The 21,637-nt window shown below is 53.3% G+C and overlaps 1 protein-coding gene across 4 annotated transcripts in view; it reads right to left on the bottom strand.

Annotated features, from left to right (window-relative positions):
* Positions 1 to 21,637, bottom strand: part of Hip1 (huntingtin interacting protein 1) — a 133,705-nt gene that overhangs the window by 39,469 nt on the left and 72,599 nt on the right. For 3 of the 4 annotated variants that reach the window (XM_027948757.2, XM_027948756.2, XM_027948758.2), the window contains exons 2-4: positions 7,656 to 7,719; positions 3,622 to 3,764; positions 3,344 to 3,400 (exon numbers count right to left, since the gene is read on the bottom strand). In XM_027948757.2, coding sequence (XP_027804558.2) covers positions 3,344 to 3,400; positions 3,622 to 3,764; positions 7,656 to 7,719 — 264 coding nt within the window. Of the gene's footprint in view, positions 1 to 3,343; positions 3,401 to 3,621; positions 3,765 to 7,655; positions 7,720 to 10,674; positions 10,720 to 21,637 lie in introns of those variants that run through there. The other variant, XM_071605560.1, reaches the window with a different exon arrangement.

Here is a 21,637-nt window from a genome sequence, read left to right on the forward strand (position 1 = left end):
ATGGGCAAAATATGAAGACCTTCTTTTTGAAGGTAAACAGCCGGGGTGGAAGGGGGTTAGCTGGACACACACACACACACACACCCGGTGACCAGCACTGAGGCAGTCCTCTCTGTGAATTGTTAAGAAAACCCTGGCCCCGACAAAGCCTTGCTGTGATCAGAGGGAAGGAAAATCCACTACTGGGGATTGGATTCCTCAAGGGATCTTCCCAGAACTCACAAAACCTGAAGCTGAGAATTGAATTTACAGTGATCTCAGTGGGAGCAAATAACCAGCTCTCTCTGGAGGAAGCTGCCTTTGTTATTGACTTCAAAGAATTTTCACAAATAAGATTGCAAGGAAAATGAGTACTTCGCCGTGGAAAATAACTAAGAAAATATATGTCATGCGCAAAATCCACCAAAAATGCCATTTGGCAGGAACAGATCTCTGAGGACTTCAGAAAACGGAATCATGAAATGTGAGATATGAAATGAACACGCCTAACATGTCTAAGAAGTAAGAGGGTCCACGCTGGGCAAGGGAGACCGTAAAGGGCACCCAGCAGAGCTTTCCTGGGTTTTTGTTTATTTGTTTGTTTTTCCCAGCACTGGTGATTGAACCAGTCCTGAACCAGTGGGTGCTTAACACTGAGCCAATCCCCAGCCCTGTTCATTTTTCACTCTGAATCAGGGTCTCAATAAGTTGCTGAGTCTGGCCTTAAACTTGCAATCCTCCTGCCTCGCTTCCCGAGTGGCTGGGATTACAGGCATGCGACACTGCACCTTGCCCAAGCAGATTAAAAAGAAAACAGTATTTCAAGAAATAAAAACCACACTAAAACTGAAAACCTTATGGAGAGGTTTAACAGATTAGCCCAGCTAAAGAGGGAACAGTGCACTGAAATCCAGAGGATGGAATTATCCAGAATGCAGCAGAGACAAATAGGTAAATAAATTCAAAACAGCAGCTCAGAGACATGGAGAGAGACTGACAGGTTCTAACTGAGGCGCAGAGGAAGACGGAACAGTGCAAGGGCAATGTTTATAACGACATCGAGAACGTCTCATAACTGAGGAAAGATGCTAATCTGAAGATTAAAGAGGTCCAAAGAATCCAAAATAAATTCACCCTTAAACACGTTCTAAGGTCTTAAAAATGGCCAGAGAAAAATTACAGATTAGCTGTGAAGAAGCAACAGTGAGTTTCACAGACGACTTCAAGAAAATAATGGAAGCCAAGAATCATGGAAGGGTAGCTTGAACAGCATTCTCCTGTGCCGAGAGAAAATAACTGTCCCCCTAAAATCCCAAACCCAAAGAAGGTTATCTTCATGAATGATGCTGAGTCAGGACATTCTCAAAAAGCAAAAATGTATGCCACCAGCAGACTCTCGGATAGAGAAAGTTCTGAGAGAAGTAACTCAGGCAGAAAGTGATCCCAGATGAAAGATCAGAGGGTTACAAAATGAAACAAAGTAAAACAATATGGCATAGGGCTTAAAAAGAAAAACAACCAGAACTAAAATAGCATAAGGGTCAAAGGAGTGTATTTTATTAAAATAGGCCAGGGTTGTGGCTCAGTGGCAGAGCACTTGCCTAGCATGTGGGAGGCACTGGGTTCAATTTTCACCACCACATATAAATAAAACAAAGGTCCATCAATAACTAAATAAAAAATAAATAGTCTTAAATTCTTTGTATTCCACAGGAAACAGGTACAGGTATGAAACTGAGACCTCGATCAACTAAACAAGCATTTTTTAATTATTAAAGAACATACGGAATTATTTAAAAAGTAGAGGAAAATTTTAACCTCTCAACTAGTAATGAGAGAACCCCAATCAATCCCTAAGAAAGCAATGAATGAGAAAAACAGACTAGGAACAGATGGGACAAAGGGAAGCACAAAGTAAGCTGGGAGACGAAGTGGCTGAAAGCTAAGCTACACTTAGCTCTGAGGCCAAGCGCACGCTTAGCCTGAGCATAGCCCAGGGTCCAGTCCACAGCATGGACCCCATCCCCCAAACCCCCAAACATCAACAACAAAAAGTTAGAAAATGCCATTCTAATTATATCTTATATTACAATAAATGTAAATGTACCAAATGTCCAGTTAAAAGACAAAGATTGCCAACTTGAATTAACAAAAAAAAAAAAAAAAAACCACCAAAATCCTTTGTGGTTAGCCTGGGCAACACAGTGAGACCCTATTACCAATAAAATAAAATAAAATCCAACTGAATGCTACGCACAAAGGATAGTCTAAGAAAATGAAAATATTGGAAAGTTGAAAGTAAAGGGTGGGGAAAGATATGCCAGGCAAATTCTACCAAAAAGGATAAGGATCTAAGCTTTACATGCCATAGGGAGAGCTTCCCAATATGCACTTGGGAGATCTGGGGGCCACTCTCAGGTTGTTCAGGTAACTCCCCTTGTGACTTCTGGATAAGGGGCTTCCCTCTCTGAGCCTGTATTCCTACACTTAAGATAGGTAAGCTGGACTGTACAATCACTAACATCTTCTGAATGCAGAGAGATACAGATAAGGCTGAGCAAAAGGCTAAAATAGTAGTTCTCAACTGGTGGGTGTAAAAGCGTTTATCAGAATCAACCAGGGAGATTTTTCAAAATGCTGACTCCCTCCCACATATATCCTTTGATCAGCAGAATCCAGAGGGATCTGGGTGTGTATAGAAACCCGGTTTTTTTTGGTACCAGGGATTGAACTCAGGGGCTCTTAACTACTGAACCACATCCTCAGCCCTTCTTCACATTTTATTTAGAGACAGGGTCTCACTGAGTTCCTCAGGGCCTTGCTAAGTTGCTGGGGCTGGCTTTGAACTCGAAATCCTCCTGCCTCCCGAGCAGGTGGGATTACAGGCGTGTGCCACTGTGCCTGGCTACAAACACTCTTTCAGTTGATTTTGAGATTGCCACCTACCTCCCCAGTCATGCTAACGCATTGAGAACACTCAGACAGGAAAGAAAAGGCATTAGCAGTAAATTAAATTAAATTAATTAAGAATTAAAAATGCTAATTCCCAACAGAAGGAAAGAAGTCGGAATCGTGGTATGTCCCTGCTAAGGAACGCCAACACCTGGACAGCTTCAAGACATGAGTTCCCTTGGCAAGAGAGGCTCCCAGACCTTGGAACTTTTCTGCAGCTTCCTGGTACCCAGGCAAGAGAGTGGACATTGTGGTACTATTTGGGGACACTTGTACCTCCTCCCTGACATTCAGGAAGAAATCCTAAACAAGTTGAAAGAGCCTGAATCTGTCCATCCCATGGTCCTTGCTCTGTAGCCTCTGTGGAAGGAGCAGGTGCAGCTGGTGGCCCCAGATGCATCTCCAAACTCACCCACATCCTGCTCATGTCACTCAATTCACTTTTGTATCTCAGAGAGTCCTTCAGGACCTGCGGAGGGAAAGGAAGAGCCATGAGCGAACAGATGGGGCGGCCAGAGGACGCTGAGACTGGGCCTGGGAGAAGAGTAGAGCCCCACTGGGAGGCATCCACCAACCTCTCGTCAGTAACCAAAGGCTGAGAGGAGGGAGCCGTGTGGCAGTGGACCAGCTTGTGGCCCAGGCGCTTTACCCATGGGGTGCCCGGCCTCCCCTGCAGCCCCAAGGACTCACGTTCGGGTGTCCATCGCGGAGGACCTTGTGGAACACATGGCAGAACTTCCAGCAGAGCATGGCGTTGCTGGAGAGAGGCAGCCGGTTGACCACAGACCAGAAGGTCTGAGCGCCTTTCTCGTGGTGGGTGCCCAGGATGCATGGTGAAGGGGTCATGGAAAACAAAGGCACGAGTCCTGCCTCGGAGGCTGCTGGCCACTATGGAGGGCCAGGCAGCCGCACAGCCATGGCCTCTCCACCTGGGGGACACTGCTCAGCTAAGCCCCCACAGACCTGGACATTCATCTGCCAATACAACGCCTTGTTCTGGTAAGAGGTATTTTATGAGGCAATTTCCCCAGGGATGTGTCTGGAGAGAAGGGGTCAGTTTCTAATTTGCAGAAATCATCCCCTAGTCCATGAGTGGTCCTAGTGGCACTCCTTGAGTAAGCCAAGTGGGTGGTGGAGCCCTTGGGGAATAACTGTGGCTAACGCAGGGAACCCTGCACCCTGATTGGCTGATTCTCTGGGGTCCTCTTCTAGGAAGTAGTTCCAACTCCTCACAGGTTATGCTCTAAAAGCATTAAAACTTTCTTAATGGTGGATAAATGTGGAAACCTCTCATTCTCCTCAGCAGGGGTGCACGTGCCTGGTGGAGGAGCAAGTTTTGTTTAAAATGCCCTTCCTTAAAACTCCAAGTGCCTCTGGCACCCCACCTCCTCCACAGACCTCCTGGCCTGTTCAGGGGTGCCCTGGTCCTGGGACACCTTGAAACTCCTGCATGTGGAGTCCTGGGGTGGCTCCTCCCTGGACCCAATTCCAAATGCACCTATTGCCTGCAGGCTGCCTGCCACAGTCTGGAGACCAACCTGGCCTGGCCTTGGGTGGTTTTCAGCGTGTGTTGCAGATCTGTCATTAGCAGGCCCTTTCGGAGGCAGAAGAGGACTTCCCCATGTCTTCTGTGACGTTCAGGGTGGCATCACAGACCCAGGAACTGGGCACCACTGACCCTAAGTTCAGCTCTTTTTTTTTTTTTTTAATAATCGAATCAAGCCTTTATCGAAGCACATCGGTGGCGACTGACCAGAACATAAAGCTGTTCCCCTGATCAGCCCTGAACAATTGCAAGGGCACTCCTTATAAGCCTGAAATCTGCAAAAGTGATGTTCGGGGGCCTAGACAATGTAAGCAAGCCAGGTTACAGAAGCGGGAGAGTGCAATCAAGCGGTGGGAAGCCTAACCAATCACAGTTAGCCCAGTCACCCCAGTTACAGAAATGCTCATTGGGCTGTTTCCCCATACGGGCCACCAAATGCCACAGTCTGGCTGGGCACAATTCACGAGCCACTTATTAAGCAGGAATGAACTTTATTTTTTGAACGCACACGCCGCACCACGTGAGCTCTTCAGGAATTCCCTCAGAGCCCAACTGCCACCACCGGCTCTCCTGGCCAGCACCTCAACCAAGTTCAGCTTTTGACCCTGAACGTGGGCCCTCTTTATCCAGGCTTGGGTAAAAAATGCAGTGCTACTTAGGGCAGGGCACTGTGCCCAGGTCACAGGCTCAATGACTCATGCTGAATGCAGGTCACTGAGCTTCTGAGCTAGAAGGTGCCATTGTGTCCCTGTCCTGGATGAAATTTTCATCTCAAGGGGGGTGGGCTTCCTGTACTTTCAGGTCTGGACCAGAGAGCTGTTTTTGATGCTGGGGTGATCTTTGAAATAGTTTATGAATAGAAACTTTGGGATTCTGTTCAGAGGAGAAGGAAGCAACAAGGAGAGCCGGTGGCTCCCTCCCCTGGCACGGGGGTGGTGGTCACAGTACCTGAGCGTAGTCTCCCCGAACAGAAGCCAGAGCAGGTACCGGGCCAGTGGGCACCCGACTTTGAAAGAAGCCAGGAGAACCTTTTATCGTTCTTTTGTTTTATAGGCATTTTTTATGTCCGTGATTGAGTCAGGTACAGAAAGAAAATCTAAGACTCAGTCCAGGCTCATCACGAGGGGGACCGACTAGCTCCCCATTGAGGTTCCAAGATAAATGACTGTCTTCACAGCATTTCTGAAGTCACAATTCCTGAGGCTGACTCAGGTGGCACCCAGGACAGCTAATAAAAGACACATGTGTCTCCATCTCCTCCACCAGGCCCGTGTACCCCTGCTGAGGGGAATGGGTGGTTCCCACATTTATCCACCATTAAGAAAGCGTCAATCAGAGATTCACAGAATGACAGCACTGGACACTCACCTTCTGGAATCTTTGGCCAGCTCTTTAGTTTAACTGGGTCTCAGAGTGGGCCGGGGAGCTCCAGAGGGGAGTTGGAGTCTCTTCCAGAGGCTGCCTGCCCAACCCCAGGTAGCCTGCCGTGACGTGCATGGAGTGGCCCTGCCACAGCAGGCCTGGCCTCCCTCTGCAGAGCCCCGGCACCCAGAAGAGACCCTGATGATGACACCCCGCCCTATGTCAGGCTGGTCACAGGTTCTCTGCAGGCAGAGGTGGGGACAGAGTAGCCCTGAGAGAATCAACTGGCCACTTAAAACGAGGGCCTTCCTTGGTACATTTTTAATCCTGGTGAAAGAATCAAGCGTGGAACAGTAAAGAAGGGGCCTGGGCCTTTCCAAACAGAGGGGAAAGCCAACAGACCCTCCAGCGTCAACTGCTAGAGTGACTGGCTTTCACTGCGATTCTAGGAGCCACCCAACTGATAAGTATTGGGCTCCAGGGGTTTTGCTGTCCCTCTGGGGACAGTTCTGGGGATGGCCCCAGGGTTAACCACTAAGTTGTTTTTCAGGAATCTGGATGTGGCCTTGTGCAGCTCAAACTGGTTGAAGCCACCAATCCCTTCACCTGGGCCCATGAGAGTGTCCATGAGTGACCTTCTGACTCAGAGGGCCTAAGACTCCACCCATAGAGCACAACACCACCACCATTTTCTGAATGTGCCTCCAACCAGAGCCCTGATGACTGACTACCATGTGCAGATCACCCTCACTTCCCTTCTGACCCCCAGTCGCCCGGCACGACCTGTCCCCAGGGGCGGATTTGAGACCTGTTCTCCCTGCTCCACACTCAGCTGCCTTGTGAACAAACTGCAAAACTCATCCTTCCAGGGATCAGAAGTGTTCAGTAACACTTCTGGGGAAAATGGGCAAGAGCTGGCTGGGCTCACGCAGGACCCGGCTAGAGGCACCCAGTGGGTCCGGGCTCCCCACTCCAGCCCCGCCCTAACTTCAACCAATAAAGCTCACTGATCGGTGCTGGGGCCCCCTGGCCATGAACCTGCAAGGCCTCCCCAGGCCCTGAGGCCTGTCCTGACCTCAGGACAGGCCCTTGGGCCTGAGTGGCTGGGGCACAGCAACTCAGAGGAGCCCAGGCACCTGGGATTCCCCCGGCCATCCAAGGCCTGAACTCTGCCTGCCCTGCCCTGGGACACATCGCCAAGGCTTAGCCCACTGGGGGCCTCTTGCCTTCAGCTTTCAGGGATTAAACTCCCAAACTCTACCCTCAGGATGGATCAAGGGATCCATTAGCTAAAGTCGGCCTGCACCTGTCTACCAAGCCATAGAGCCATGTCGGTGGGCTTGGGGTGGGGACCTTGGAGAGGGGCATTTGAGTTACCAGTTCCCTGGTCCATTCTGAACTCCTACTTTCGTCCAGCATCTGTTGCACCTGTTCACAAGGATGGCTCTCACTCCCGTGCTGAGCCTCTGCCTCGGCTGAACTGCACCTGAGACTTTTTTTTCTTTTTGGTTTCAAGATCAGAAAAGGGGAAATGACCGTGGTGTCCCCTAAGGGGGTCAGTGTGGCCCTCTGGGCCAAGTGAGACCCTGGAGGGCTTTGCAAACAGGTGATAATCCTTCTGAGCTGCAGGAGGCCTCTCAAAGGAAAGCCACTGTCCATTGACCTGGTGGTCCCGGGAGGCCTCAGTCCACCCAGATGGCTCGTGGTCCCTGAAGCCAACTCTCCCTGGGAGCTGCTCCAACCTGGCTGCTCCTGACCTCAGTCCCCACCATCTGACCCCGCCAGGGTCGGCCTGGAGCAACATCCAAAAGGATATTTCTGGCATGTTTTTCCTTCACAGCCACTTCCTGCGTGTTAATGGCCTTATTGATGCTGACAGTCTGCAAAACAAGAGGGGGAGGGGAAAGGCGGGTGAAATGAATGAGACTCTGAGGGGGGCTGAGACCCTCTTGCCCCCGCCATGGCCTCCCTGCCCGCTGACCCCCTGCCAAAATGCCACTGGCTCCTTGGTGGACGCTGGGGGCAAAGGTGGGCAGTGCTCCCAGACCAGCTGGCCTGGCTGTCCTAAGGGAGCGGACTCAGTTGCCTGGCATTGGCTGTGCCCAGCTGCTGCGCCCGCCTGCCACTCACTCACTTGGCACAAGGAGGTGGCAATTAAAGCCGGCACAAAGGGAGGCTTTTCATCCCCAGGGAAACATTATTCCTCAGGGAGCAGGAGGGAGGGGCGCTGCTGCCCGGTGGATGGTGACCGTGGCCCAAACCCATCCTGCTGCCCCTCCATCACCTCTAGTCCCTCTAACCTCCCACGGGGACTTCCCTGGCAGGCCACTGTGGTCTCCCACCTTCCTCTCTCGGGCATTTTCTAACTCCCCCGGAAGATTCCCTTCTCTTTCCTTAATTACATCCAGAGGACATGAGAAATATCGCTTTCCAGTTGTTTTTATTTGGGGGACACCAGGGATTGAACTCAGGGTCACACTACCACTGAGCCCCACCTCCAGCCCTATTTTGTATTTTATTTAGAGACAGGGTCTGAGTTGCTTAGTGCCTCACTGTGGCTGAGGCTGGCTTTGAACTTGTGATCCTCCTGCCTCAGCCTCCAGAGCTGCTTGGATTACAGGCCCGAACCACCACGCCAGGCCTGGTCTCTTTCCATTTTGCAGAGCACAAATCCATCGCTATATCACTGACACAAACACATTCAAAGGAATCATGTCTCGGATGCACTTTTCTTCAGTAGAAATCTTTTCTTTTTAAAAAATTTTGTTCCATTCCCTCCATGGACGTCATTTGCCCCTAAGTCATGGACAACACACCAAGCTGTCATCCGCAGGCTTTAAACATGCGATGGTCACTTGTAGACTTTCCCACATCTAGCTTTTCTCACAGGGAAACTATTTTCTGGACCTCTCCCCGAGTGCCCTGCACACCTGTTGCTCATTTTTGGAGATGCCATTCCACAGAGCTGGTGTCCTGAGTGACCCAGCCCGAGAGTGGAAACACCGAGACGGTGCATTTCCAGTCTCCCCACGGTCAGCTACTCAGTCAACACTCCTCCGTGTGCCTGTAGGGAGCAAGGCTTCTGTCTCCAAGGGTGGCTTATGAGAACTGGGGTGCCTGGGTTTAGGTGCTGTCGTAAGCTCCCATTATGGAAAAGCCTGGAGACACACACACACACACACACACACAGAGAGACCAGCCTTAGGGCCCTGACACCAAGCCTTACAAACGTGTGGTCACACTGGCTTCCCAAGGGCCAGGGTCAGCAGACATTTTCTGGGAAGCACTAGTTAATAAATATTCTAAGCTTTGCGGGCCACATGGTCCCCATCAGTCTCAAGGCTGCCTCTGAGAAACACATACATAAACAAATGATCATGGCTGCACCCAATAAGGCTTTGTTTTCAAAACCAGGTGGTGGCTGGCTTCAGCCCTGCAGCTGTAGTTGGCAGGCTGCCCCTCCCCCATTCTATACCACCAGCCACTGACCAGTCTGTCCTGGGATTATTCTGAAGGAGAGTCCAGACTCTGTATCATTTTCTGTTTTTTTTTTTTTTGGTCCTGGGGATTGAATCCAGGGGGACCAAACTACTGAACCACATCCCCAGCCCTTTTTACTTTTTGAGATAGGATCTTGCTAAGTTGCTGAGGCTGGCCTCAAACTTGCCATCCTCCTGCCTCAGCCTTCTGAGTCCCTGGGATCACAGGCATGTACCACTGCTCCTGGCTGACACTGTATCACTTTCTCAGTAAATCACCACTCCTGGTGACTGTGAAAAAGACTTAACCGGCTCAAGTTGGATTAGGGACTTCTAGGTCCCTTCCCACGGCTAGACAGTAAAGGCCATCAGATGATGGAGGGTCCTGGATACCAGGGCAAGAAGTAGTGGGATGTGGGGGCTGGGGATGTGGCTCAGTTGGCAGAGTGCCTGCCTCACATGCACAAGGCCCTGGGGTGGGGACCCACAGAAGGTTCTCGAGCAGGGGACTTGATACAGATATCCCTTCCTCCTCCTGAAGCAGGAGTGACTTCTGCAGCGCTCTAACCAGGGAGAGTGTGGATGTTTGCCCACTGCACCATGGGGCCTGGCCTAGGTTAGGGCCAACTAAACCAAAGATCCAAGGAGCATGCCCGGCCCTCCTCTTGCAGCAAGGCCCGAAGGCAGAGGCCTTCTTGTGGACGGAGGCCTGGGGCCCAGCTTCCATGGCCAGGCTGCTCAGGGCTCCGAGGCACCAGGCAGGGCCGAGCTCAGCTTTCTGAGCCCTTGTGGTCAACCTGAGGCCCTCCAGGACCCTCGGATGTCAGCTACCTCGAGGTCACCAGGCAGAAGTTCCTGGGGGCCCAGCTCCGTTGCTTTAATAACACTTCAAGCCTGGGACGCCACCTCTCTATCCTTCCTATGTCACACGACCCCAACTACCAACATTCTAAATCCTGTCCTAGTCTCAGACCAAAGATCGCATTTTACCATTTTCTAGAACTTTCCAAGCTACTGGGGCCAATCACCTATTTTTCTTTCTTCTTTTTTTAAAAAGAACTCTAGTTTCTCTTAATGTAGCCAACACACATGTTGCCTTTCCTCCCCACCAGGATAAAGGACAAAGGGGATGCAGCCTTGTCCCTCTATACAGGCCCACTGCTGACCAAAGGGCAGAGGGTGGCGGGTGGCGGATGCACTGTGGCTCACGGCCACACAGGACAAAGTCCTTCCCATCCCTGTCGGCCCCAGGCTCTGCAAGACGTCACTTGGCCTGAGGTGGGGCCTACCTGCAGGCCAGGGCAGTGGGGGCAGGGCTCCAGGGCACAGGGTGGGCAGTGGGGCTCAGCGGCTCACCTCTGGAGGGGGCTCTGGGCTAGAGAACATCCTCTGGGAACAGGCTGTTCTCCAGATTTCCCTGGAGTCACACAGGACCTAAGACCAGCCGAGTCTCCCCTCAAAGAGCGGCATTGTGCACCACTTCCTGCCCGCTGGCCCCGGTGTCGCAGGCTGGCCTCAGAGAGCCAATTACCAGCAGGCACCGCAGGAAGGGCGGCCCTCTCCTCCCCTCGAAGCCTCGGCCTCCCTCCTGCCCCTCCCCAGCCTGGTGGCCCTGTCAGGCTGTGGCCAATGGGTGTCCTTGGGGCTTCACTTCTGTGGGAAGCGGGGCCTAGGCTGGCCAGCTGGGCCCTGTCCGGTCACACACACAGCTCTGGGCAGGAGCCCAGCCCTTGAGCTGCCAAGGCCAGCCCAGCTCATGGCAGGGCGGGAGGATGTGCTCGGGTGGGGGTGGCACCACGGGTGGGGGTGCAGCCCTGAGGGCAGAAGGGAAGAGGGAAAGCAAGAGGAAGGAAGGAAGAGACAGCAGAGAGCAGGAGGGAGCCTCCGTTTGAATCTGGTTGGTCCACTTGCCGAAATTCGACTGCCATTGGCTAACTGCCATGGTGTCTTTAGGAGGGGGGACCTTGAGAGGTGACTGAAAGGACGGGGTCAATGCCTTTCTGGAGTGGGTTCGTTCTCAGGAAAGCGGGTCGCCACAAAGCAAGGCGAGGCGGCCTCTTCTGTCCAGCTCCTTGGTTTATTCCCTGTGTGGTGCTGGTGCTTGAACCCAGGGCCTCAAGCGGCCTCCGCCAGCGCTCCACCATGGTGTCCAGCCTCCTTCATACACACTCACTTGCTTTTGCCTTCCAATGTGAGTTGAAGAAGCAAAAGGCACTGAGCAGACACCAGGGCCTTGCTCTTGGACTTCCTGGCCTCCAGAACTGTGCATTACATACACTTTTTTACTTTATAAATTACCTAGTCTCTGGTGTTCTCTTATAGCAAACAGAAAATGGACAAAGACAGAGGGAGAAGCAAGCATTTATCTGCCCAGGGGAAGGCTAGGGCCAGTGGCCTCAGCAACGCCTGCCCACGGTGGCAACTGGGGACTGGAACCAGCAGGGCCTCATGGTGCCAGCTCATCTTACTAGTTTTGGAAAGTTACAGAAAACAGCTTGGGAGAGGGGGCTTGGTCCAGCTCTCAGCCTCCTCCCAGCCCAGCCCGTATTCCTGCTACTGGTTCTGAGCTGCGTGAACCAAAATCCTCCCCCAGGTGCCTGGTCCTGAGATTCAGGGCTCAGCGGGCTCCTTGGGGTCCTCAGTCCCCCGGGGAGTAACAAGGCTGGCGATGGGGAAAGGCAGGGTGAGGCCTGGAAGGGAGAGACTCACAGCCAGCACAGGTGGGCAGCCACGGGGAACAGCTGAGACATCGGGCCTGAGCCGGGGTGGTAGAGAGGGCTGGGGCCATGTCGAGGCCAGAGGACCTGTGACAGTGAGGGAACAAGCAAGGGAGAGGAGGCTGGGCAGCACTCGGCGGCGAGGTGTCTGCAGCATCAGTGAGACTAATTCTTTCAAATTGTCAAAATTAACAAGAGTACAGAGGCTCCTTGGATGATGATGGGATCACGTTCCAAAAAACTCACTGTACATTGGAAATCCTGTTAAGTCAAAAATGCATTAAGCCAGGTGTGGAGGTGCAGGCCCGTAATCCAGCTACTTGGCAGGAGGGAGGCTGAGGCAGGAGGATCGCAAGTTTGAGACCAGCCTCAGCAACTTAGTAAGACCCTGGTTTCAATAAATAAATAAAAAGGGATTGCAGATTGCTCAATGCCAGTTCCACACACGCAGGCACACGGACACACACAAAGCATTTACGACCCCTCACTAGTGGACACCGTGGTTGGGCCTGGGCTACTTCAACACGCTCAGAACACTTACATTAGCCCTCTGCTGGCAGGTGGTCCACACAAAGCCTATTCCATACAAAAGTGCCGAAGGGCTGGTGTCATTTACAGAACCGCTGCGGGACACCTGCGTAGGCTCACTTTCACGCCATCATGAAGCTGAGACACCTGAAGTTGATCCCTTCTACGTCAGGGACCGTCTGTAGTTGTCACTGTTACGAGACCGTGGTGGCAGCAGCGTCCACAGCCAGGGACCCTCCCTTGGGCCTCTGCCCCCTACTAGGCATCCCAGCTGTGATTTGCTTCTGATTCCCCCCAGGGCTCTTGAGGACAGGGAATCTGACCCACTATTATCCAAGTCCAGTCGCCCCAGGTAGCAAAGAAAACAAGAGGCAGGGTCAGGGCTGCAGGCGGTGTAGCTTGTGCTTTGCACACGTGAGAACCCTCCAACCCCGGCACCAAAAACCCCAGTGAGGCCAGAATTCAAACCCAGCTCCACCTGCACCATGCTGCCCTCAGAAACCCCCAGCGGTCCAGCACAAACCGGCCCGAGTCTGCTGCCTGGTCCCCCAGGACCTTTTGCTCCTTCAACTCACAGTGGAAAGCAAAAGCAAGTGGGTCCCTCAGTTTGAGGTACTGATCAGGCTGGAGAACAGGAGCTGATCCTCTGGAGAAGCCATCCAGGACAACCTGGCAGCACAGATTCCTGTCCCCTTGTGGAAGCGACTCTAGGTCAGGAGACACAGCAAGCAGATGGCCACCTGACAGGCTGGGAGGACAGTCCCCACTGTGAAACCAGGTCAGCTGGCACTTTGATCTTGGGCTTCCCGGACTATAAATATCTGTTGCTCGAGGGCCTGGCCCAGGGTATGTTTTTTTGGCCCCCAGCTAACACAACATTTCTCCACTGTAGGGTTTCGCTTGCTGCATCAACTGGGAACTACCAAAATTAGGACCATGTCTCCCATCTCCCTCGCTAAAGCCCGCACATCCTCTGACTTTTGGATTTGTGATAAGTAACTGAACAGCTGGGTCAGGCAGATCCCCAAAAGGTTAGTGCTGAGCCAGGCTCAGTGGTGAATGCCTGAAATCTCAGTAGCTCAGGAGGCTGAGGCAGGAGGACTGCAAGTTCAAGGCTGTCCTCAACAACTCAATGAGACCCTGTCTCAAAATCAAAATTAAAAAGGGCTGGGGACATGGCTCAGTGGTTAAGTGCCCTGAGTTCAATCCCCAGTGAAAGAGAGAAAAAAATAAATAAAAGCAAGGCAGGCAGGCTCTGTTTGGTAATGTCCCCATCTGGACAGTGGATTGGGAGAGTGGAGAAGACCAAGAAACCACAGATGTGCAAACCTGTGTTTGGTTGGAGGAGGGTGACCAGGCCTGTGCAGTGCCCCAAAGAGCTAAAGAAACAAGTGGGCACTGGGAGGAGCATACCAGGGTCCGTCAACAGTGAGCTGTGTCTGTCTACAGGTGAGAAGTGTCTGTCCATGACGCAGAATCCTTAGTCATTTCTAAAACAGAAGGATGTTGTGCTGCATGCCACAACACAGAGGGACCTCGAGGACACCATGCTAGGTGACATCAGCCAGTCACCAAAGGACAAGGGCTGAACAATGACAGTTACAGAGGTCCCTAGAGTGGTTGGACTCTTGAGAGTCAGAAAGTGGTTACCAGGGGCTGGGGGACGGGGACAATGGGAGTTGCTAAAATAGGGTAAATTCCCCAGAGAACAGCCCAGTGGAGTCACTGAGAAACTGTGGTTAGAAAAAGTGGGGGCGCAGGGGCCGTGGCTCAGTGACAGAGCGTTTGCCTTGGTGTGAGGCCCTGGGCTCACCCTCAGCACCGTGTATAAATAAAGCTATTGTGTCCACCTACGACTGAAAAACAAGGCCTTGGTATTCAGGGCAGGGCCACCCCCCAGCTGGTGAGACACTGTGCCACACGAGCCCAGGGGGGCTTTGACAGCTGTGATGGACAGTGAACAACTGGATGCGGGGACCTCCCAGGCGCTGCCAGCCAGTGGAGCTCGTCCTCAAAGGGCTGGCTGCTGACGGGAGAGGAAGCCGGCCTTCCTCCTGCCCCTTCCTTCTCCGGCCGGGCAACTCAAAGCACTTCATGAAGACTGGAAAGGGCGTCCAAGTTGCCCTGAGTCTGTGAGTGGTACAGAGTAACAAGCAGAGTCAGGAGGGGACACTGAAGGACAGGGCCTTCCAGACGCGCGGAGGGTACCCAAGTGGACACCTGCAGTGCTCCTGTGTGCACAAAGTAAAGAGGCCGGGCGAGGCCGGGCACGTGGCCTCGGCCAGCGGCTGAGCAAGCTCCTGCTTCGCATCTGGTAGGACTGATCACTGAGGCAGAGGCACTGACCGGAAGTGCGGGGCCGAAGTGCGGGGCCGAGGGGTGGGGCCGTGGAGCCGAGGGAAGGGGCCACGGGGCCGCCCACATTGCGGAGGGAGCAAGAGGCTTCCGAGACTCAGTTAACTGGAGCTCAAGGGTGAGGAGCCCATCGCCCACCTCCAGGGCCTGGCGACATAGTGGAGAAAAGAACAGGGGGTCATGGGGAGTCAAGGAGAAAAGGACCAAGGGTCATGGAGAAATTGACCAGAGATCATAGCAGAGTGATAGAGAAAGGGACCGGAGATCAAGGCAGGTCATGGAGAAAGGGACCAAGGATCATGGTGGGGTCATGGAGAAAGGGATCAGGGATCATGGGAGTATGGTGGAGAAAGGGACCAGGGATCTGGCAGAGTCATAGAGAAAGGGACCGGGGATCATGGCAGGATCATGGAGAAAGAGTCCAGGGACCATGGCAGGGTGGTAGAGAGAGGGAGTGGTATCCAAAGACCAGTCAAGATTTGCCTGAGAGAAGGTGATAGAACTGCACACGTCAACCACAGGGGATCCTAGAAACAGGGCTGGGGCTGGGGCTCGGGGAACAGTGGAGATGCATGAGGCCCTGGGTTCCATCCAGCAATGCAAAATAAATAAACCAATAAATAAAATAAAAGAGATCCCTGAAAGGAAAAAAGCCAACATGTGTCCATGGAGCAGCTGATGTCAAAGTGTCCTTGCTTCCCTGTTAGGTTCTAAGCCAGTGTTTCATGTGATGTGGTGTCGACTATCCATCCATCACTAAGGCAAAGTCTCCCACCACATCTCCAAGACAAGAATGACCATGGGGGCGAGGCCTGCTGGCCCCAGGCCGTTCCCTCCTCCCTGACCTCACCACGGAGAGCATGTACCGGGCACAGATGGGGCTAATGGATTGGAAGGAACAGCAACTTATCTGGAGGATACTGAAAGAGAACGACCGTGGATGACGACCAGAGGACAGGACCTCCCGGGCCCAGCATCCAAGGGCACATGATGGAAGAGCAGAATCGGGAGAAAGGGCCAAGGTGGAACAAAGAGCTTCCAGTGCGTCCGCCAGCAAACTCATGTGGCCACCACAGGAAGGGGAAAGTTAGGAAGCCAGCTCACTGTGGGTGATGTGAACTGAATTATATACCTAGGACAAGAGCCAGTCCTGGTTGCTCCCACCACATGCCAGAGGTTGCCGGGCACCAGATACAGCAATCCCGCGGTATCCTTAGGGGATGTGTTCCAAAACCATAGAGACCGCACTCTGAGTGTGCCCAAGTCCCTGTGGAGCATTCGCACAGAACCTAGGTGTACCCTCCCAAAATCTTCAAATCATCTCTAGAGTAGTTACAATTCCTAACAATGCAAATGCCACGTGAACAGTTTCTTTCCTGCTCTGTTTAGGGAACAACAACAAGAAAAAGAGATCTAGGCATGCGTTGTATAGGTGCAGTTGGTTAAATCTGCCAAGGCGGAACCCAGGATACGGAGGGCCAGCGGGAGTGTGTTCAGATAAGGTGGACATAGGCAAATGACCCGAACAGGGGTGACGAGCCACTCAGGGTCAGAGAGAGAAATCAAGGAAAACGCTGGGGGAGGGGTGATGGGGAAGAAGGGCAGAGAAAGCTTCAGAGACCTCAGTTCATCATGTGAGGCGCAGGGAAGGCCCCCAGGCTAGACCAGGACCCCATGTGAGCACGAAAGACACCAGTTCTCTTCTCCTCAGGCCTCTCCACACTGGAAGTGACTCCAGTGTCCCTCAGGCAGAGGACACACCATCTGCAGGGCGGACATCCACAGGGCGCCACTTGGCAACATCAAAAAACCCCCCCAAACTTGATGCCCCCACAGAGAGGGATGAATCTCAAAGGCACTAGGACACCATTTACACCATGTCCTGGAAAAATCAGGGGCCAGGGGCTGGAGTGGGGGAGACTGGTCACAAAGAGGCAGGGGAGAAGTCTGGGGGTGATGAAGCCAGGGTCCCAGCTCTGGTGCCAAAACTCAAGGTGCATTTTGCTGCATGTAAATCACACTTCCATAGACCTGGCATTCAAACAGAGAAGCCAGGTTTGGTGACAGGTGGCCAGGGAGCCTTCGGAAGGCGCCCCACTACACGGACTTCAGGTACTCAGTCCTGGAAAGCTTAAGGCCCCCGCGACCTCTGATCCCAGATCCTGGGACCTCATCATGTGCTTCTCTTTCTCTTAAACTTCATTCAACTTCATTTCCTGTCAGCTGGCAATGGACTGGACACTGTTCTGGGCACAGGGGTCCAGCAGTGAGCAAGACAGACAGAAGCTCTCCTGGGACACGCTTCCCCGTGGCAAGAGGGAGACCCAAACCTAAATAAGCAACCCGCGGATCTGATGGAGATGAGCATGCAAAGAAAAAGGAGGCCAAAAGGGCACCAGGCAGTGGCAATGTGGGCGCCACACGAGTGTCACCTTATCTGCATGATCAGAGGCCCCTTGAGCAGCACCCTGGAAGAAGTGAAGGAGGAGCCGTGAGGACACCGGGAACAGCATTTATGTCAGAGGGAACAGCAAGTCAAAGTCTTGAGAACGGCAGGACTGGGGCAGAGAGGGATGAGCACAGCAAGCAGCCGGATGGAGTGAGGCTCCTAAAGCATTTCCTGTGGCTTGGGTGAGGTCTGTGGCCACCAAAGCTCATGCTGAAATTTCACCCCCAATGGCATGGTGTTGAAAGGCGGTGGGACCTTGAAGAGGCAATTAGGTTAAGAGGGATCAACGACTTTCACAGGGGTCTGGGTTAATTCTCATGGGGACAGGGTTAATGAACATGGGAGTGAACTGTTACAAAGCCAGGTGGCCTCCTGTGTCACACCTTCTATACCTGCACCCTCGCCCTTCAGTTTCTCCCATAAGTGGAAGCAGCAAGTGGCCTCTCCAGAAGTGGAGCAGGTGCCAGAACCTTCCTGCTGGAATTCCCAGCCTCCAGAAACACGAGCCAACACAAGCCTCTATTCCTTATAAATTAACCTGTCTCAGGAGCTCTGTTACAGCAACAGAAAACTGATCAAGACGAAGGAACTGAAGGCAGAGGAATGATCTGTTTGTTATTGTCGTTGGTTTTAGGACTTCTCTGGCTGCTGAGTGGGGAACACACAGTACAGGAAGCAGGGATGATAAACAGGAGACTATTATAATAATGTGGGCCAGGCACACGGGTGGCTTGGACCAGGACAGCGGGGCAGGAGCTGGAGAGCAACAGCTAGGGTCTGGGTGTTCCCTGAATGCAGCACGGTTGGGTCTACGGATGTTTTTGGTGTGGCGGTGGCAGAGAAAGATGGAAGCAAGAAGTCCTGGCATCTGAGGGTAGAACTGGCATTTTCTGAACAGAGGACACCGGGGAGGATTCCGGCTCGTGGCAGGACCTGGAGTGTGGGTCTGCGTGTGACGAGGCTGGAGGCTCGAGATGCCTATAAGCACCTGCTGCAGTCTGAGCCTGTGCCCCCACTGACCCTGGGCTGCACCCTAACCCCAGTGCAAGAGCATCAGGAGGCGGGGCCTCTGGGAGGCCGTGGGGTCACCAGCGGGCTCGTCCCCTCCACCCTGTGAGGTATGACGGCAAGGCACCATCTATGACACAGAGCGAGACTCAACCTGTGAAACCTTGACCCTGGACTCCCAGCCTCCAGCATGTGAGCAGTAACTTCCGTAACTCCCGTTGCTCGTAGATGAACCCGGCCTGGGGTGTTTTGTTACAGCCCGGCATGGGACAGGACGGCATCCAGGCAGACGGGCAGCTGGGAGGGCAGGGAGAGGGTCAAGCTGGACAGACTTGGGGGTTACCAAGGTGCTTGTAGTGGCGTTCAAAGCCACCAGCCAGCGGCATGAGATCACTTCAGAAGTGCCAGTCAATAAAAAGCGCAAGAGGCCCAGATGGAGCTCAGGGACCTTCCCACCAAGTCAGGGACACACAGAGCTTGGTTCCACTTCCCTAGCACCCCAACTGCAAGTTGAAAGAGGCTGTAAAAGGGCAGCCAGTGGGTGGGAGGGACACTGAGAGTGACAAGATGGCCCTAGTGACCTGGGGTCAGGGAACAGGACCTGGGGGCTCTCGGCACCTCTGAGCAGCCTGGCTTCTCTCCTCTGCTTCCCCCTGCTGTGGGCTCTGCCCCAGCCATTCCCACTAGGTGAGGCCACCCAGGTGCGTCCCCTGGGCCAGGCCACGGGCACTGGCTTTAAGGTTGCTGGTAACAGGGTGATGCTTGCCTTGGGCTGCGATGGGACACAGGCAGAGGGGGCTCTGGTGATGGGGTAGAACTGAGGCGGTGACAAAGAATGGGGCCTGGTCCCCTCTTCTCCAGGTGGATGAGCACAGAGCAGGGCCCTCCCTGTGCTTGGGTGACCGTGGGCTGAACCATCTGACTCTGGGGTCTCCCACACGGTGGCCGGGAAAGCGAGATTGACAGCAAGGGGTGGGAGGAGAACAACCTGTTTTCATGAGGGTCTCAGAGCTACTCCTTGTCCCCAATGCCAGCTGCTTCTCTCCCTGTGGCAGAACTTCTGACAAATGTGGAGTACCCACTTAGGCCACCAGAAGGCCTAGAATGCAGGGCACAGGGTAAGATGCTCAGACACCATGTCTTAGGGAAAAGGAGAAGCTGGCCCGTCTCCCCAGCCCCACCCACAGGCCACCGCTTTCGTCACAGAGAGACCTTGGTTCCACTTCCCTAGCACCCCAAACTGCAAGGTCACGTTCACAGGTCTCACACCAAAGGACTCAATCACCCCAGCCGCTCTTCCAGAGCGTTACCTGCCTGGGGAGCTGGCCTCGGGACGGCCCTCAGACACACCCTGGCCCCAGTGTTCTCTGAGCTGGGCTCACGAGCTTCTCATGCAGGATTCCAGGGAAACTTCCAGAGAGACAGCTGGTCCACAGGAGCCGACAACCCGGCCGAGTCCTCCCCTAAACCACCAGCGTTGCCCAACTTCCTCGCCTCCCTCCTCTGCCCAGCTGTCCAAAGGCGGGGTTCGCCTTCTCTCCTTTTTTAGTAACACACAGCAAGTCGCCCGGCCATCAGGACGCGAGGCGGTGGGGGTGGCCGCTGGCTGACAGATGGTCCGGAGCAGGGAACCCCTCGTTGTCCAGTTCTGTCTCTGAACCCATTGTCCTAGACACGAACAGCCACAGAACATACCCTGAGCAACAAACATGCCCCAGAGGGCCACTCTGAAATGACATTTGAATATGTGTCGTGTCCACAGAACAAGACTTGGGACTTGTGGGCTCTTTTTTTTTTTAAGAAAATATTTATGTTTTAGTTGTAGATGGACTCAATACCTTTACTGAAACCCAGGACCTCACACATGTTAGGCGAGTGCTCTCCCGCTGACCCCCAAGGAAGCAGGAAGAGCAGGTCCTCGAGGGCCCTCCCAGCTCCGACCCACAGCGGGGCCCAATCTCGAGAAATGCAGCCTCTGCAATGCCCCTCTCCACGGCCCCTTTTGATCCTGGTCCCCACTTCAGATGGTGGCCTGCACACAGCTGTGACCTAGTTTTCCTGAAGCACAGCCTAGAAGTCCACAAAACCCCGTTTCACACACACAATGGCGACGCCAAGGTATCTCCTTGGCTCTGGCTGAACGTTCTCCATTCACCTGTTTGGCTCATTCAGATCCACGAATGCCAGGCTGGCTGGGTGACGAGGACAACAGCATTGCTCAGTTTGTTCCCTAGAGCCTGCATCTGCTGCCCTCTGAGGCAGAGCCCGTGCAAGGGAGGCAGGGCCTGCTCCAGTGGCCAAGTCACACTGGGGTGGCCACAGCCTTTCTCTAGAGCTGCGTGTTCTCTGTTCTATTATTCAGATGGTTAGAGCTGAACTCCTGGCTCAGCAGACCTCTGTCTGACCTCAACACGTTTGTACCTTAAAGGAGGATTTCTCGCATCTTCAAAACAGTTCAACCTTCTCCTAGCAGATGCTATGACTGATTTTTGTTTGTTTGTTTTTTTGTATCAGGGATCGAACCCAGGGTGCTTAACCATTATGCCACATCCCAAACCTTTTTATATTTTATTTAGAGACAGGATCTATTGAATTGCTTAGGGCCTCACTAAGTTGCTGAGGCTGGCTTTGAACTCAGGATTCTCCTATTTCAGCCTCCCCAGCGGCTGGGATTACAGGCGGGTACCACAGCATCCAGCTATTACAACCTTTTGTTCCAGTGAGAACCAAAAGGAGAAAGTCTGTCAGAAAACCTAGAGCAGGTGCCTGGGACAGCCACCTGCCTAAGGTCCAGCCCACCTCCAACTAAGTCTCCCTTCCACCCTCCAGGAAGCCGATTCTAGTCCGGGTTGCTCATGCAGCCTTACCGCACAGCCACGTGCTCTCTGGAGGACGCTCCCTCGGACAGACCCATTTGAGTGTGCGGGAGACTGGACAGTGGGCCCGTGAAAGCCAAGTTCCTTGTGGGCAGACCATGGAAAGCAGCTGAACAAGACTCCATCGAGTGGCCACAGGACCTTGACCTTGTCCCAGATATCAGCAGAGACAAGAGTGAGGGACTGAGAGAAGACATTCCCAAGCCCTGAACTCCAGCCCACACATGGGCCAGTTCTGGGATGGCCTCTGGCCATGGGAACACCAGCTTGCCTTCTGCAAAGCCCTCATCCCATTCCATCGGCTCTCCAACTGGGATGGGCCAACGGCAGGCAGCATGGGTTTTCACTGTGTTCAGTGGTCCCCAAACCTGCCTCTACCTGGACAT

The sequence above is a fragment of the Marmota flaviventris genome, chromosome 19, assembly GCF_047511675.1.
Source record: "Marmota flaviventris isolate mMarFla1 chromosome 19, mMarFla1.hap1, whole genome shotgun sequence".
Lineage (NCBI taxonomy): Eukaryota > Metazoa > Chordata > Mammalia > Rodentia > Sciuridae > Marmota > Marmota flaviventris.